At 53.6% G+C, this 17,081-nt stretch overlaps 2 protein-coding genes across 7 annotated transcripts; one reads left to right on the forward strand and one right to left on the reverse strand.

The window, feature by feature from the left end:
- Window positions 1-2,361: 2,361 nt before the first annotated feature.
- On the forward strand, window positions 2,362-16,737 carry ZNF219 (zinc finger protein 219). 5 transcript variants are annotated; one of them, XM_027553379.1, is made up of 6 exons: window positions 2,362-2,466; window positions 3,823-3,896; window positions 13,236-13,327; window positions 13,609-15,016; window positions 15,319-15,450; window positions 15,668-16,737. In XM_027553379.1, exons 3-6 carry the CDS (start codon window positions 13,322-13,324, stop codon window positions 16,270-16,272), a joined length of 2,151 nt encoding a protein of 716 aa, XP_027409180.1. In that variant the 5' UTR covers window positions 2,362-2,466; window positions 3,823-3,896; window positions 13,236-13,321; the 3' UTR covers window positions 16,273-16,737. The 5 variants fall into 5 exon arrangements, with proteins under 5 accessions (XP_027409180.1, XP_027409182.1, XP_027409179.1 ...); XM_027553381.1 differs by lacking the exons at window positions 2,362-2,466; window positions 3,823-3,896 and adding an exon at window positions 7,991-8,078 and having other exon boundaries at window positions 15,668-16,735; XM_027553378.1 differs by lacking the exons at window positions 2,362-2,466; window positions 3,823-3,896 and adding an exon at window positions 8,543-8,582 and having other exon boundaries at window positions 15,668-16,735.
- Window positions 3,252-7,884, reverse strand: TMEM253 (transmembrane protein 253). 2 transcript variants are annotated; one of them, XM_027553395.1, is made up of 7 exons: window positions 5,988-7,884; window positions 5,730-5,867; window positions 5,232-5,342; window positions 5,091-5,147; window positions 4,690-4,800; window positions 4,428-4,574; window positions 3,252-3,874 (listed from the first exon to the last, which is right to left on the reverse strand). In XM_027553395.1, the coding sequence occupies exons 2-7, from the start codon at window positions 5,829-5,831 to the stop codon at window positions 3,794-3,796; spliced, it is 609 nt and encodes a 202-aa protein (XP_027409196.1). In that variant the 5' UTR covers window positions 5,832-5,867; window positions 5,988-7,884; the 3' UTR covers window positions 3,252-3,793. The 2 variants fall into 2 exon arrangements, with proteins under 2 accessions (XP_027409196.1, XP_027409195.1); XM_027553394.1 differs by lacking the exon at window positions 5,988-7,884 and having other exon boundaries at window positions 5,730-5,966.
- Window positions 16,738-17,081: the final 344 nt, after the last annotated feature.

Raw genomic sequence — 17,081 nt, forward strand, 5'->3', positions numbered from 1 at the left:
TGCAGAGTTCCAAAGAATAGCAGGGAGAGATAAGAAAGCCTTCCTCAGTGATCAATGCAAAGAAATAGAGGAAAACAACAGAATGGGAAAAACTAGAGATCTCTTCAAGAAAATTAGAGCTACCAAGGGAACACTTCATGCAAAGATGGGCTCGATAAAGGACAGAAATAGTATGGACCTAACAGAAGCAGAAGATATTAAGAGATGGCAAGAATACACAGAAGAACTGTACAAAAAGATCTTCATGACCCAGGTAATCATGATGGTGTGATCACGCACCTAGAGCCAGATATCCTGGAATGTGAAGTCAAGTGGGCCTTAGAAAGCATCACGATGAACAAAGCTAGTGAAGGTGATGGAATTTCAGTGGAGCTATTTCAAATCCTGAAAGATGATGCTGTGAAAGTGCTGCACTCAATATGCCAGCAAATTTGGAAAACTCAGCAGTGGCCACAGGACTGGAAAAGGTCAGTTTTCATTCCAATCCCAAAGAAAGGCAATGCCAAAGAATGCTCAAACTACCACACAATTGCACTCATCTCACACGCTAGTAAAGTAATGCTCAAAATTCTCCAAGCCAGGCTTCAGCAACACGTGAACCATGAACTTCCAGATGTTCAAGCTGGTTTTAGAAAAGGCAGAGGAACCAGAGATCAAATTGCCAACATCTGCTGGATCACCAAAAAAGCAAGAGAGTTCCAGAAAAACATCTATTTCTGCTTTATTGACTATGCCAAAGCCTTTGATTGTGTGGATCACAATAAACTGTGGAAAATTCTGAAAGAGATGGGAATACCAGACCACCTGACCTGCCTCTTGAGAAACCTGTATGCAGGACAGGAAGCAACAGTCAGAACTGGTCATGGAACAACAGACTGGTTCCAAATAGGAAAAGGAGTACGTCAAGGCTGTACATTGTCACCCTGCTTATTTAACTTCTATGCAGAGTACATCATGAGAAATGCTGGGCTGGAAGAAACACAAGCTGGAATCAAGATTGCTGGGAGAAATATCAATAACCTCAGATATGCAGATGACACCACCCTTATGGCAGAAAGTGAAGAGGAACTAAAAAGCCTCTTGATGAAAGTGAAAGAGGAGAGTGAAAAAGTTGGCTGAAAGCTCAACATTCAGAAAACGAAGATCATGGCATCCGGTCCCATCACTTCATGGGAAATAGATGGGGAAACAGTGGAAACAGTGTCAGACTTCATTTTTGGGGGCTCCAAAATCACTGCAGATGGTGACTGCAGCCATGAAATTAAAAGACGCTTACTCTTTGGAAGGAAAGTTATGACCAACCTAGATAGCATATTCAAAAGCAGAGACATTACTTTGCCAACAAAGGTCTGTCTAGTCAAGGCTATGGTTTTTCCAGTGGTCATGTATGAATGTGAGAGTTGGACTGTGAAGAAAGCTGAGGACCAAAGAATTGATGCTTCTCAACTTCGGTGTTGGAGAAGACTCTTGAGAGTCCCTTGGACTGCAAGGAAATCCAACCAGTCCATCCTAAAAGAGATCAGTCCTGGGTGTTCTTTGGAAGGACTCATGCTAAAGCTGAAACTCCAATACTTTGGCCTCATGAGAAGAGTTGACTCATTGGAAAAGACCCTGATGCTGGGAACGATTGGGGGCAGGAGGAGAAGGGGACGACAGAGGATGAGATGGCTGGATGGCATCACTGACTCGATGGACATGAGTTTGGGTAAACTCCGGGAGTTGGTGATGGACAGGGAGGCCCGGCATGCTGTGATTCATGGGGTCGCGAAGAGTCCGACACGATTAAGCGACTGAACTGAATTGAACTGACGTGGTAGGATCTCCAAATGGTGGTGGTCCATGGACTTGGGTACCTGAATAATTTACAAGGAGCAGAGCACCCTGCCAGAGAGTAAACCTTTGTGGTTTTAGACCATTGAGATTTTGGCATTGTTACCACAGCATAACCTAGCCTAACCTGATACAAGGTTCATCTGCATGGTAACTGAACTTTTCCAAGAATTAAAATGCAATTCTTAGATATCTGATCATATGACTAAAACTTGTTGCTCCTATGTGGAAGACAGTTAAGAATGAATTGTTGACTTTCATTCCTAGCTTCTTCAGCTACCACCACCTTCTGATTTTGAGGAAAATTATTTTGAGTACTTCACAGATGAGCTCTCCATTATTCTGGTATTTAGACGGGGAGGGGGGCGGGGGAGATTTTGTTTTCTCATTCCAGAGCCTAATCCCAGAACTGTCCCCACCCACTAATACTCACACAATCTTGTCATAGGGCAACTATTACCACTCCCAAGGTGTCACAAACAGCTGGCGCCACTGCAATGTAAGGGCAATGCAGCCAGGCTGCGCTCTTTCCTCACTGGTGCCTGGGCTTGGTTAAGCCTGGAGAAGCAGCCTTCTCAAGTGGGAACAAAAATGAGTGTGAAGCGCACACCCATCCCGGCACTATGTGAATTTGGGGTGAGTTTTTAGTATTGCAGCTCTGGTCAGTTCTAGTTTCTCTAGCGGCTAGCAAGCTGTCGGGTTGGTGCTACGGGGTGCCCTCGTTTTCCTGGGCTTTTCTCAAGCCCACCTGAACTTGCCATTTTTGCACACTTGCAAAGGTCATAAACGGTGGGGGTTGAGCACAACCAGAGCTTCTGCAAGCGCGCCGCAGCTGGGATCAAAGGTCGGCAGGGCTGCCGAGAGGCTGAGCCTGCGCAGTCCCGCTCCCGCCTTGGAGAGAAAGGGTGGCTGCAACGCGGGATCATTACACCGGCTAGCTCACAAGAGGCGGGAAAATCTTAGGTTGGGTCGCCGTGTCCCTCCCTCTTCCTGCCCTGTCCACACCGTCTGCCCAGCCAGTCCGTCCTCCTCAGGCGCCTAGGCCCCGGGGGAGGGGGATGAGAAGGGCCCTGGGCTTCTGACTCATCATCTCCAACCCCTTTCTCGCGCGCGCTCCAAGTCTCAGGACTTTGGACCTGGGCACTGTGGGAGGGGGCACGGCAACAGCATCTGGGAAACCCCAGCTCTGCCGAGGGGCAGCCCTCAACCCCAGCCGGTCTCCGAAGCTACCAGATGGAGGAATATAGAACCCCAGTCAGTTCTTAGTTACCGAGGTTGGGGTGGTGGCGCCCCCGCGTAGCACTGCCCGCCCAGCTCCTCCCTGCACGCGGGGCCAGTGGTCACGTCCGAGGAAACGCTCGTCTAGGCCCATATTTCCAGCGCCTCGCGTCACTCAGCAGATGCACAGCGCCCCCACCACAGAAGGGAAGGCTCTTTATTTCCCAGCAGGCCACAGGGCGGCGAGGCATCCTGGGATTTGTAGTTTCCGCTAGACTAGAAAGGCACCAGATCGAAGTGAGAGAACGGAAGCACCAGTGGTGAATTGATTTCAGAGAGTGGGCGTGTACAGGAACCCGGGTTTGGAGTGAATGGGATTGTGAAAGGTGGAAATCTTGGAAACAGTGAGATGAGGCAGATGTGAAGCTGGGGAGGCAATGGGTAAGAATGGAAGGGAGGAAATGGATCTAGCTGAAAGTTAGTTTAAGGATATCTTATCTTGCAGGCAGTCAGATTCTCAGGGCTGTGAGGTGATGGCAGACTCACTCTAGGTATTGCTTTCCCCAGCAGGGAAGGGTAAAGCAAGGGGCCTAGTCAGAGGGAGAATTGAAGGCACTCCACCAGACTTCATGTATGTCTCAGGGGACTCCATCTAGTTTGAGTTCAGGGGGATGCTGTGCAGGAGAGTCTGGAGAATGTTCCCGTGGGGTAGGAGAGCAGCACATGTCTGCTTCCACTTGCCAGCTCACTGATTTGTTCTCTTTGCTGTGCTAGCCACTGTGGGACCAGTCTCCAACTCAGGAACTTCCTCCAACTCTGAGAGGCCCTGAAAACCAGACAGTTGTGAGGTGAGCAAACATCAAGGGTGAGAAAGGAGGAATCCCAGAGAGACGCAGCTTCCTCCTCTCCGATTTTTTCCCTCATGTTCGCACAGTCCTTCCAATATTTAGTCACATTCCTAATGCTCTCCCACATTTCTAGCCCCAACCATTTAGATACTCAGTTTCCTGTTGCCCATCACTAGGAGAAAGGGAAAGTGAAGTTGCAGTCCAGTGCGACTCTTTGCAGACCCCATGGACTGTAGCCTACCAGGCTCCTCAGTCCATGGAATTTTCCAGGCAAGAGTACTGGAATGGGTTGCCATTTCCTTCTCCAAGGGATCTTCCCAACCCAGGGATCAAACCCTGGTCTCCCGCACTGCTTTACCGTCTGAGTCTCCTAGCCATCACTAGGAGAGACATGTCCAAAGCCAGAAAACGAATAAGTTTCAGTTTAACAACCTCTCCTGCCCTGCCCCATTGTTTTCCCTTAAGTACCATTGACCAGAAGAGCCAGTGAAAAAAGTTTCTAGCTCTCTGCTTCCTCCCCACCCTCAATACCTCCTGTAGCTCCTGGTAGCGCAGACTCTGGCTTCTGCAGCATCTTGGCTTCCTCTGGCTCAGCAGGAACAGGGAATATGCTGAGACCAGCACTCCCCCTAGGGTGAAGGCCTCAGCGCTGAGCTCCAGCACCAGCAAGCCGGCTAGCTGTAGGTAGATGGGGCTGAGGGTATGCTGCAGGGGACCCTGCACCTATCTGCCCTTGTCCTTTCCCCTCCTCTCGCCTCCACATCCTCCCACATTCTTCTTTATTTACTTGTACCTCAGAGGGGACAGTTGGGGCAGACATCAAGGCTGTCTTCATCACCTCGACCACCAATGCGATGAAGCCCGAGATCAGATTAAAGGTGTTGAATATCATCATGGCGCGCACCTGCCAGTGAGCCAGTTGAGTCCTGCCAGCCTAGGGGACTCATTGGAACCTCAAGCCCCACCTGTAGCCTAGCTGAAAACAAAACTCAGCTCCTATTCCTCCACCTCCAAACAAGACCATCAGCCCTTTAAACTTTCTTATTTTACCCCCTCAGGGTTTTAGGCCAGTCATGGGCAGAGAGCTGACACAGTTAGTCAACAGTGAGAAATTCACTTCCTAGACTGAGATGTGCATGTGTGTATGTGTTTCAGGGGGTGGGATAATAGTACTACATTCTTTTCCCCTCTCACCTTCCAGAGACGGGGTGCTCTGCGCAGCTCAAGAGTAACAATCCCAGTGAGGAGACCCTGAATGATGAGAAAGGCAAGTGGTGAGGTTTGGCTTGTTAGGGAGGGGCCCTTCCTTCTACCCTCCCACGTGGTAGTTCTTACCAGTATGCCAGGCCCAAGTGGCAGTGCTGTGGTCATGTGACAAGCAGAGTTCAGGCAGGCTACTGAGACAGCAAAGGGCACCACAGCCACTGCCAGCCATAGCTGGCTCACCTGGAGGCCAGATGCAGTGTAGTTAAAGGGAAACTGTCAGGAATTCCCTTCCTCCCAATCCTTGCCTCTTCCAGAGATCAGCGATTGGGAGGAATCATAGTGCCAGAGAGTAGTCAACCAAGGGTCATAAGGAGAAGGAGATATCATTTAATTTTTTTCTGCCTCATGTTGTAGTTCAGTTACTTACCTGTGTGTTTTCCCCATATGGAGAATCTACTTGGAGATTAAGGGTCTTCCCTTGTTTATTCTATATTTCCTCCACCCTCCTCCCACTCAGAACCTAGCACAGTTTCAGGCACGTGATAGGTGCTTACAAAACATGTGTAGAACTGAATTGGGGGTACAAGTTAACATGCTGAAGGTCGGGGTGGGGCAGCTTGGCCTCACCGCCAGCACCAGGAGGCGCCCACTCTGCCTGTGCCTGGCCCAGTGCTGTAGCTTTTCCAAACGAAGGCTAGGTCTCTCTTGCTGACCAGCTCTGTCCTCCATGGCTCCCTTGACCACTAGAGCTCCGTGATTTCTAGCCTGGGAAAAATGCATTATGACACCCATCAGAAGACAGGACATACAGCAACATCTCTTTCAGCTGCCCCTCTGCCCACTTTCAATATCCAGGAAGTTGAGGTTTAGAGTCCTTACACCTACCTAGTCTTGAAGCAGCTGCTCCAAAGGGATGGGTCCCAATCGGGCCTGGAGCTCCTGGCAGGGCCCCTGGTAGCTCAGAGCAGATGACAAACTTGTCCTGGCGGAGACAGGCTATCAAGGCTGAGGTGTGGTGGGGCAAAGGTCCCTATGAGGGCTTATGGATCCAGGGAGTGGCGGTGGGTAGACACCAGCCTCAGTTCACTCTACAAGACACCTCGCCCTATCTCATTCTGTTCCCATTTCCTGTTGACCCCGTCTCTGCCCATCCTTTGTGCCTCTTCTGATCACTCACCTTATCCACATGGATACTATCACCCTGGGCTCCAATGTCCCATTTCCACCTAATTTTTTTCCTTTTTTTAGGGGGCTTCCTCCTTAACTTACTTGCCATTCCATAGGGAAATCCCACCTCACTCTCTGGATTAGTCCCATCATTACCACTTGAAGATTTGTCCCAAGACCAGCCAAGACCTGGCTTCTTATCTCTCACTTTCTGGACAATTTCTCCTCTCTCATTCCTTTCTTGAAGGATTTACTCTGGATTGGGCACTGACTAAGTGGATGGAGAGCTCTATTTATAGTAGGGATTGTTTTTGACTCAGTGATAACCTGTAGTTAGACATGTTAGAAGATGGTCCTTAAATGGTCAGTCTTGGAAAGGACACTATTGCAACAATTAATATTTTTGAGGGACAGAAGTTGCCTTGAAGCCAGGCAAGCTCTGACACTTTCCCAGCTGTGTGGCCTTGGATACATTATTCTACCAATTTGAACCTCAGTTTGTTGAAACTGAGTGATTAAAAGGGGGACAGTAATATGACTGGGAAGGGTTGTTTACTCAGGGTGGGTACATAATAACCATTAATGATGCTGATTAATTTATACTGATATACCTGATGCCCATATATTACAGCACTTGGGTTGCAAAGAGTCGCACACGACTTAGCTACTGAACAGCAATAAAGAAGCAGCATCACCTAGGCCCAAATATATATTCTGTAGATCAAAAATAGGAAAAGCCCACCTTGCTGCAAGCCTGACTTCTGGAGGTAACCAGATCTATGTTCAAATCCCAGAGCAATCCAGGTGACCTTGGGCAAGTTACTTAATCTCTGTTTTCTTATCATTAAAGGCAAATTAATACCAATCTCAAGGGGTTGCCTTAAGTATTAAAAGAGAAAATGCATATGAACCAATTCAGTTCAGCACCTGGCTCATACACACTCAATAAATGTGAGTCGCTATTATTAATTGATGACAGAAGACTGAGCCAGAAGACCCCAGGAGTTAGAACTAGGAGGCAGGGTCCTGGGGGGCAAGTGGCCTTCTATGTGAGCCACTTCTGCCCTGCTCAGTGCTGTGCCAACTCACTGGAGCACTGTGCCCCCTCTTCTTTCCTGGGCAGTGAGAATCACATTTAAAGGAATCCTGAGAACTGCTGTGTCTACTCTCTCCTCTATCCTTACGTATATTAATTTTATTTTGTGGCGATGGCCTGACAGAATGTGAGATGTTAGGCTTGCACTGAGTTTCCCTTAACTGGTAGGCCAGTGAAAAGAGACTAATAGCCTTGTTTTCCTTACCTGTAAATGCAGACTAATTATAGAAGTGTTATTGGAAGGATTGTATACTATTAAATATGTGATCAGGCGTTCAGTGAAATATTGATCAAATCTAAGTGTCCAATTTACAAATTTGTAGTCCCTGTCTAGATTACAATCTCCTCGAGGGAGAGTACCACATTCCCCTGCTGTGTTCATCCCCCACGGCCCTGAGCGTAGTGCTTGGTACTCAGTAAGCACTCAGTAAATATTTGTTGTATTGAAGAGCCATTAAAGTAACTTAAGGAATGGAAAAATAGAATTCGAGAGGAAGGAGCAGGAATTGTTTATCAAGAACAGAAAGGACCGAAGAGTAACTTTAATGTTTCTTACACGGCCGACATTAACTATCTCTATAATCGCCCCTCCTCCTCCCCCAAAAGAGAGACAGAAATTGTAAGGGAGAGGCTTTGAGATAAAACCCCAGGAAGAACTTCCCGAGTCTGTGCATGTTGGGGCAGAAAGAGCGGCAGAGCCAGCTCCTTCCCTGGTATGTCCGGGTTTAGGGTGGGAGGGGCAGTCCTGCTTGGAGGCTGGGGGAAGGACGAGATGACCTTTCAAAATCTCTTCCAGTCTCCTGTTGGAATCATCCGTGCGCCCCACCCCCGTTCCCCCCCCCTCCTCCGACAGCGCCCCCAGTCTCCAAACGGCCCGCACCCCGCCCCTGGCGGCCGCCTCTCGCGGCTCCCGGGGTCCCCTGCTCCCTGTCCCCGGAGCCAGAGCCCCGCTCCCGCTCCCGCTCCCGTGCGGCTCCCAGCCCCGCCGCGCCGCCCCCCGCATGCTAATGGCCGGGCCGCCTCCCGCCGCACACAATGCGGGCCGGGGCCGGGGGCGGGGGACCGGGGAGGGGGCGGGGGCCGGGCCGGGGGCGGGGGGGCCGGGGCCCGGCGCATCTCCCCCGGCCCCACGTAACGCTGACGCCCGCGCCGCCGGCCCGCCGCCCGCCGCCGCCGCCGCCGCCGCCGCCCGCTCCGCCGCCGCCCGCCCGGGGCTCGTGAGTAGCCGCTCCCCCCACTCCCGGCCCCCCCTCCGCCACCCGGCCCCCGCCCCCGGCCCCCGCCCCCCCTCCCGGAGGGGGGGGCCCCCGCTACGCGCGCCCGGCTCGGAGCAGGTGCAGGGGGCGGGGGCGGGGGAGGGGCGCCGGCTCGGCCCCAAGCAAACTTCGCCCAGAGCTCCTGGGGGGGCGGGGTGGGGGCGGCGGCCACGGAAGCCTGAGAGCTAGGGGGGCCTCGAAGGAGGGGGGGTAGGTGGGGGAGTCGGGAAAGCGGACACCAAAGGGGAAAGGCCAGCGGGGGTGGGGGGGGCGGTCGTCTTTGTAGGGGCCCGAAGGCAGGGCGCGAGGGGCCTGGGGGTGCCGGGCGGCCGAACTGGGAACCAGAGTGGATGAGTGCCCCCCGGCCCAGGTAGGGCTGATGGAGGAGGAGGGGGAAGGGACCCAAACTCTCCGGGAGCGGGGGATGGGGGAGGGGAGAGGATGGGGGGGTGCTTCCCTCTCTGCGTCCCAAACAAAGTGTCACAAAGAGCTCGGCCGGCGGCAGCGGCGGAGGCGGCTGCAACTCAGCTTTTGTTCTCCGGGCCCGGGTAGCTGAGCCTTGGCCTCCCAGTCTCCCAACCCTGTCCCCCATCATCCTTCTGGTTTATCTTCCCCGGGAGGGGCCAGGGGTGCTGCTAGAAGAACCTCTTGTGCAAGATCAAAGGTCTTGCCCTACTTGCCAACCTACTTCTGGGAAGGAGATTTTCCCAGAGGCTTTCCTACCCACTCCCTACCCCCTAATCTGAGAACTGAGGTTCATATGGATGCTGAGACTCTGACCCTTCTAGGGTCAGCTCCAGCTAAGGGGGCTTAGGGCTGGCTGCATGCCGCTCCCCCAGATCCAGGTTCTTCGGAACTTTCAGAAGAGGGGTCAACTTGGGACATGCCTCTGGGATAAGATTCACCATGGTGGGGTGGCTGTAGGTGAGCAGGTGTACTTCCCTCTCACCTCTTGCTGTCCATTTGCGGACTATAACCCCCACTTAGGGTAGTGAGGATGGAAGGAAGGAGGCTTTACCAAGAACTCAATCTAAAAGGTGGGCAGGCTGTGCTATTAGGTCAGTTTTGGGGGAGCCACCTGAGCAGTGCAGTTCAGAGGACCATGGAAAGGAGGCCATAAAAGTGAACTAGTGGCGTGTCCATGTGTTAAAGGTGGTCTTGACTCTAGACCACCTAAGGAGTTCCCTTTCAACTCCATCTAGTACAGCATTAATCATAATGTTAGAGGACTTGGAAGGCGTAAAAATTCTCAGAGGGGGAAAACATCAAGTATTAGAGATGACCAGAGACAGAGATCTAGTCACTGTCCTTCAGGCCCTATACTTCAAGTCCTGACCATTGCCCCTTACACTTTCACCCTAAAAGCTTTTGAAACACAAAGTTTGAGAGAGAATCTTGATGGTCCTCCAGACAGCAGATGCATCTATGTACTTGTCCCTGTTGTTTCTAAGAGTCTTCTCACCAACCCTTGATGGTCCACACCCCCTTTCCCACCAGGTCTCCTAGCACATAAAAGGAATTGGCCTATTGCTTGGGAAAGATTTTGGATCCCTATCCCTGGCCCTACATCCTTGTAGAACCCAAATAAGGGCAAAATAACCCTTGATTCCCACTGAGGGTGGGAAGTAGGTCAGTGCTACTGCCTGGCTAAGTCTCGTGGTTGGTGTTTAGGGCCTGACTATAGAAAACTCTGATTATTGCCCACGGGCAATGCATGCATGATCTGGGTTCCAGGTCATTTCATAAAATCTGGGGCTCTGGGGCTCTGTCAGTGCTTTCTCCTACTGAGAAAAACTTGTGGGATCAGGTTCTTGGGACCTCTTTGGTGAGGAGATGATTCTGGAGATCTTGCTTGAGCCTAGGAGGGTCTCTCAGTGGGTTTTGTTGATTTGAGGCTACCCTCTGGGGAAACTTTCCCTGCTGGGAATTCAGCTTCACTTTGAGCCTTCTTGTATATCACTGCATTTCCGTCCTGGAAAACTGCTATGTGGAAAGCAGTGTTTTTGTTTTGTTTTGGGGAGGAAGCTTTGCCCAATTCCTACTCTACTTGCCTTGGTATGAGATCAGTCTCCCAGGAGGTATTTTGTTTACTATCCTATAGGCACTTTTAAGGGCCCTAGAATCTTCTCAGAATCAGAGTATGTGCCCATAGGTTAGTCAGCTATGACCATGCAGTATTCCCAGCCTCCTCCCCCTCCTCCCCCACCATCTGCTTCCTCTGAATATACCAGATTGGCTGTACACCAGGATGTTCCGGGAATCCCCAGGAGAGCAACAGAATGTGATGGACCCAAATATGATGCCTCAGTAACTCATTCCAGGATGTACAAACTGTAACTGTCAGAACACTGCTTATAGCTAATTAAAATTCTTCTAGTTACATCTATTTTCTGTTACATCTGTCTATTTTCAGTGACATCCAAAAGGCCAAAATAATCCCTCTGGTACCACTGGTTTTTCCCCCCTCTATGGTTTCCAGATAAGAATTTTAAAAAATCCTCTGGCTTTTCTCATTGCCTTATGTGAGGTGCTAAAATGGCAAATGTGGCCCCTCTAGCACTTCATTGCTCTATGGTATGGAGGTGGCCAAAGAGGCTCCTCTGGTAGCCCACTGCACTCTCCATGGTACTGAAGGAATGACCATTTGTTTCAACATCTCTCTGGGGTCCAGAAGAGTCCTATGACTCAGAACCACAAAACTTTTGAACTGGAGGGGACCATCAGTATAAATTAGTCTAATCCCCTTATTTTACAGATGAGTAAACTGGGAAGTTAAGTGATTTACTGAAGGTTGCAGGGCTATTAATGATCTGACTGGGCCCACAGTAGTCTTGTACCCTTCAGTCCTACACTAATTCATCTTTCATTATATTAGTGAACTCAACAAGGCTCTTGGTCTCAGGAAAGGGGCTTATTTGGAGGATCCAGAAGATGAGAGTGGATGCCTTAATTTGGAGCTGCAGAAATAAAGATATTAAAAGTTGTGGTTGAGGTTGTTTAGTGACCTTGGACAAAGACATTTTGTTAATTAATTTCCTGTTAATAAAATTCCCATCACCCAGATTCCACATGTAACAGGTACCTGACCCTTCACAGAGTCTTGTCCCATCTACTAAACGTCAAAAATTAAAGCACCATTAGGTCTCCAGAGCCTTTTTTCTTTGCAGGGCTGACCCTAGCTCAGTTCTCTTCTGTTAAAATTCCTTAAGCAAAATAATGCTGAATCCTTTTCTTTCTCAGTAACCTATTTCAGTTTCACAATACCTATTGTAAGCAGGTTCTTTATACCTCAAACATTCTTTCTGTCTCAGGCCAAAAAAAAAAAAAAAATCAGGTAAGGTCCACATTTGTCTAGCTTTGACCACATACAGTTGTATATGGAAGCAAGAAAGATAGACTAGATGACTTCTGGTCATTCTCCTAGGTCTATTTCCATGAATCTTAATTCTGGGGTTGCTTCTAAGTCCTGCTAACCTCCTCTGCAGCTTAGAATCAGGAGATCCTCACCCCCCACCCCCACCCCCAAGTCCTCTTCCTCTCAGTGCTCTTCTCCTTCCTCAGAACTGGAGCTTTGCACATCCCAGGCTCAGGGAATTTTAGCCTGGAGAATTTTAACCCTTTTCAGCTCAGAGCATGTGCTGAGCCCCTATCTGTGCAGATGGCCCAGCCCCGCCCCCCGTCCCTCACTCCAGCCTCTTGAGCTCAGAGCCAGTGTAATCCTCCTCTTGTGTGAGGGAGCCTCTCCCCTGCAGAGAGGAGGAAAGCCTGCCTCGGAACAGCCCTGGACAAAGGGGCTGAGATGCCCCATCAAACTGCAGGCTCCAAGGTTTGAAACGAGGGGATGAATTCTATCTGGTATTTGCAGTTTTTAACCCCTTCCCAAGGCCAGCAGCGCCCCTTAACTTCCACTCCTCCCCCAACTCTCTCTTCATTCCCTTTCCCTCTGGCTCTCTCCCCCTTCATGCCCCTCCCCCTCTGTCTGTCTCCAGACTCTGCTGCTGGGAGGTGTTTCTCTCCCATGCATGAATGAGTCTCTGTAATGAATGGAAATGAATGGATCAGGAATCCAGGCGGAGGGAGGAAGAATGAGGGGGAAAGACAGAAAGACAGGGTAAAGGCAGAAGGAAGAACTATGGAGCCTGGAAGAATGTTTGGCTGGCTGGTCAGTTAGGGGTCTGAGAGCAACTGGTCCCACTTGGATAGCTGAGGAGCATGGCAAGCCGACCCCGTTTGCTTTTCCCACTGCACAGCCCAGTCTAAATGAGAGAAGAGTCTACTGTGATGGTCTCTTCCACCAGCAGGGTGGCGGAGACGTGGGTGGGGGGCGTGGTGGTGTTGGTGGTGATGGTGGTTCTGCATAAGGCATTTAAAATGAAAAATTTGGGGGGAAGAAATCTGGGTTATCAGGGAGCCTTGTGGACAAATAAAGTAGTACAAGTTTTGAAGACAGTAGCCTCCTCCTGTCTCAGGATGTAAGGCAGGAAGGAGAAGGGATAGATTCCAGGGTGCTAAGAGTTTGGGGCTCTCCGGAAGAGACTCGGGTTAGGGGTGACTTTTTCCACTGCTGAAAATCAGGGCTCATCCTTTGCTCCAAATCTGTCTCTCTTGCTTTAGCTCTTCAGCACCTGTTGCCTTCACTAGCAGCTTTTCCCCCTCCTCTTCCGTACACTCCTCAGAACCAAAGAATGTGAAGGGGGTCCATGGAGGTGAGTGAGGCTCTGGCCTGAACCTACAAGTACCTGCAACTATACTTCCTCCCCTCCCTACCTCTCTTTCTGTCTCTCTGGCCTCCCATTACTTCCGTGGTCCCCAAAGCTCAGTTCCCATTCATCCCCCAACTTCCTCGAGGTGAGTGGGAGGGGCCCCCGGTGTTCTTGGTTCAGGCCCCGACCCACCCTCTCTTGGGTTCCTCTGGCTCTCCGTGTCCATGTCTCCCCCACAGCTCTCCCTTCTCTACCCTTCGCTCTGTTCACATTTTTCTCCACAGGGCTCACGTCCCCGCGCCCCGGTCGGCCACCTAGCGCCGTCGCCCCCGGCTTTCGACGGCGAACTGGATCTGCAGCGCTACTCCAACGGGCCAGGCGTGAGCGCCGGGTCTCCAGGGATGGGAGCAGTGGGCTGGTCTGAGAGTCGCGCAGGCGAACGGCGCTTCCCCTGCCCTGTATGCGGGAAGCGCTTCCGCTTCAACTCTATCCTGGCTTTGCACCTGCGAGCGCACCCAGGCGCCCAGGCCTTCCAGTGCCCGCACTGTGGCCACCGTGCTGCGCAGCGGGCGCTGCTGCGCTCACACCTGCGCACGCATCAGCCCGAGCGCCCGCGAAGCCCCGCAGCGCGCCTGTTGCTGGAGTTGGAGGAGCGAGCTCTACTGCGGGAGGCCCGGCTGGGGAGACCTCGAAGTTCAGGGGGCCTGCAGGCCACCCCTGCCACCGAGGGCCTGCCGCGGCCCCAGGCTTCTTCGTCGTCCGCCTTCCGTTGCCCCTTCTGCAAAGGCAAATTTCGCACCGCGGCGGAGCGCGAACGCCACCTGCACATTCTACACAGGCCCTGGAAGTGCGGCCTGTGCAGTTTCGGCTCCAGTCAGGAGGAGGAGCTGCTGCACCACAGCCTGACGGCCCACGGAGCTCCCGAGCGCCCCCTGGCGGCCACCTCGGCTGCGCCCCAGCCTCAACCTCCACCCCAGCCTGAACCTAGATCGGTCCCCGAGCCAGAGCCAGAGCCTGAAAGTGAGGCAACCCCCGCCCCCGCTCCTGCTGCTCCCGAGGAGCCCCCAGCGCCTCCAGAGTTCCGCTGTCAAGTGTGTGGCCAGAGCTTTACGCAGTCCTGGTTTCTCAAGGGTCACATGCGCAAGCACAAGGCCTCCTTCGATCATGCATGTCCTGTTTGTGGCCGCTGCTTCAAGGAGCCCTGGTTCCTAAAGAACCACATGAAAGTGCACGCCAGCAAGCTGGGCCCACTGCGTGCTCCGGGGCCTGGTTCCGGGCCTGCCCGGGCCCCCCAGCCTCCTGACCTGGGCCTACTTGCCTATGAGCCTCTGGGCCCTGCGCTCCTCTTGGCCCCAGCGCCCACCCCCGCTGAGCGCCGTGAGCCTCCGAGCCTCCTGGGCTACCTGAGCCTACGAGCTGGCGAGGCGCGGCCCAATGGTGAGGGCGCTGAGCCTGGGGCTGGCCGCAGCTTTGGAAGCTTCCGCCCGCTGCCCTCTGCTCTCCCAGCCCGGGCTCGCCGGCACCGCGCTGAGGAGCCAGACGAGGAAGAGGAGGTGGTGGAGGCAGAGGAAGAGACCTGGGCCCGGAGCAGGGCGGTGGGCCCTCTGGCTTCCCTGCCCTCGCGCCCAGGCGAGGCCCCAGGGCACTCTGCGCCTGCCGCGGGGGCCCAGGCGAGGTCCACCGCCACGCAGGGTACGTAAGGATCTCCTCTAAGGTGTTCCACATTGTGGCCCACTCTGACGCCACCACTGCCCTCCTGCCCGCTCCTTTTAAAAAGGACCTGCCTCTTCTCGGTTTTCCTCCCTTAGAGGCTTTACTACTCTTTGAGGGCACAGTCCAACTCAGAGCAAGTCGAACCTCTCAGGTTCCCGCAAACCTTTTGTTTCCTCCTGGGCTGGGAGGGGAAGCAGTTCTGTGGGTGGTATGGGGGCACATGGACCTAATAGAGTTAGGGCAACGGGTCCTTCTGACTTCTTTTAATGCGTGTATTGCAGAAGAGAATGGTCTGTTAGTTGGAGGGGCCCGGCCTGAAGGGGGCCGGGGGGCCACCGGCAAGGACTGCCCCTTTTGTGGAAAATCCTTCCGCTCAGCGCACCACCTCAAAGTGCACCTGCGCGTGCACACAGGTGAGGGGGGCAACCTCCGGGATGGGGGGGGGCTGAGGTCAGGAAGCGGGGTGCGGGGTGCGGGTGAGAGCTCCGAGAAACACCTCTTAATTAAAATCAGAAGGGTGGGTGCGGCAGTGGTTTTTTTTCCTTGCCCAAAGCTTGTACATGGAGTGAAATGCGGGCAGGGGCGGGCAGTGATCGTGACTCTTGGCATCATCGCACCCCTCCTCTCCAGGCGAGCGCCCCTACAAGTGTCCGCACTGCGACTACGCGGGCACCCAGTCCGGCTCGCTCAAGTATCACCTGCAGCGCCACCACCGGGAGCAGAAGAGCGGAGCCGGCCCCGGGCCACCCCCGGAGCCGCCGCCCCCTTCCCAGCGGGGTTCGGGCCAGTCGTCCGGAGCCAAGGCGGCTCCGCAGCCTGCGACCTGGGTAGAGGGCAGAGCGAGCCCCCGGCCTCCCGCGAGTGGCGGCGCGCCGGGGTCCCGTCGGAAGCCCGCCAGCCCCGGGAGGACCCTGCGCAACGGGCGAGGCGGTGAGGCCGAGCCCCTGGACCTGTCCCTGCGGGCAGGGCCAGGAGGCGAGGCTGGGCCAGGGGGTGCCCTCCACCGATGCCTCTTCTGTCCCTTCGCCACGGGAGCCCCCGAGCTCATGGCCTTGCACCTACAAGTGCACCACAGCCGCAGGGCTCGGGGCCGCAGGCCGCCCCAGGCCGATGCATCCCCGCCCTATGCCCGAGCACCGTCAGGAGAGACCCCTCCCACTCCTCCGCAGGAAGGGGAGGAGGGCCCCGGGCTGTTGAGATCCGGAGAGGCTGGGCTAGGGGGCCAAGAAAGGTAGGGAGCCCTCTTAGGGGGCCGTTAGCTTAGTTTACCCCGCCGGAGCGGGGCAGCGGTAGAGGTAGTTGGGTAGAGCAGCCAGCAGGGGGCAGCATGGGACCCATATCCCAGCCCCGGGCGGACCAGAGGTGGAGGGGCAGAGAGCGTGAGGAGGGTGGGCGGGCGACACCCACCCAGCCCACGGGAGAGTCACAGTGCCTTAGCAGTGGCAGGGGTGAGGATCAAAGAACGGGGTCCCAGGGCTGGCAGAGAGGAGTGTTCCTGCTGAGGGGCAGCTCTGCCAGTCTTTGCTGGTCCATAGGCGTGAGAGTTTATTTTTGTACAATGGGTGGGGGTGGGGGGCACTGCACCCTTCTAGCCCCTTCAGGGGCCCTGTAGACGTCGCTATTTTTGGTACGATTCCTGTCATCCCTGTCGCAGAGTTGTGTCCCCAATAAACAGGTGTCTTGAGACACAGGGCACTGTGTCTGCCTGCCTATGTCCTGTCCTTGGGCCACTGCATCCAGAAAAGAGTCCTTTCTTCAGGCACTTTTTACCACCCAAAGAGCTTGGTAAGAAGCTTGGGCTTTACCCTCAGGCTTTGGCTTCAGTAGCTCTGGGGTGGGGCCCATGAATTAGTATTTTAACAAGTAGCCCATTGTTCTCCTGTACTGTGATCTGAGACTCATCTTGAGAAACTGCTGGATGGTGCTAGAAGACCCCAGCTTGACTGTGAGCAGCTCAGCCTCAGGAAGTGCATGCAGAATGAGAGGAGGAACTTCAGGCCTCTGGAGGCCTCTCCTCTGGGAGGGTGCACGTTCACCCAGGCCC

The sequence above is a fragment of the Bos indicus x Bos taurus genome, chromosome 10 (assembly GCF_003369695.1).
Source record: "Bos indicus x Bos taurus breed Angus x Brahman F1 hybrid chromosome 10, Bos_hybrid_MaternalHap_v2.0, whole genome shotgun sequence".
NCBI classification, from domain to species: Eukaryota; Metazoa; Chordata; class Mammalia; order Artiodactyla; family Bovidae; genus Bos; species Bos indicus x Bos taurus.

Coding starts and splice junctions, on each gene's coding strand:
- TMEM253 (XM_027553394.1), bottom strand. CDS start 5,909: ATGTCCTGTCTTCTGATGGGTGTCATAATGCATTTTTCCCAGGCTAGA. Junction 5,148..5,231: donor CACTTGGGCCTGGCATACTG/GTAAGAACTACC, acceptor CTCATCATTCAG/GGTCTCCTCACTGGGATTGT. Junction 4,575..4,689: donor CCCCAACTGTCCCCTCTGAG/GTACAAGTAAAT, acceptor ATCTACCTACAG/CTAGCCGGCTTGCTGGTGCT.
- ZNF219 (XM_027553379.1), top strand. Junction 15,017..15,318: donor GAGGTCCACCGCCACGCAGG/GTACGTAAGGAT, acceptor CGTGTATTGCAG/AAGAGAATGGTCTGTTAGTT. Junction 15,451..15,667: donor GCACCTGCGCGTGCACACAG/GTGAGGGGGGCA, acceptor CCTCCTCTCCAG/GCGAGCGCCCCTACAAGTGT.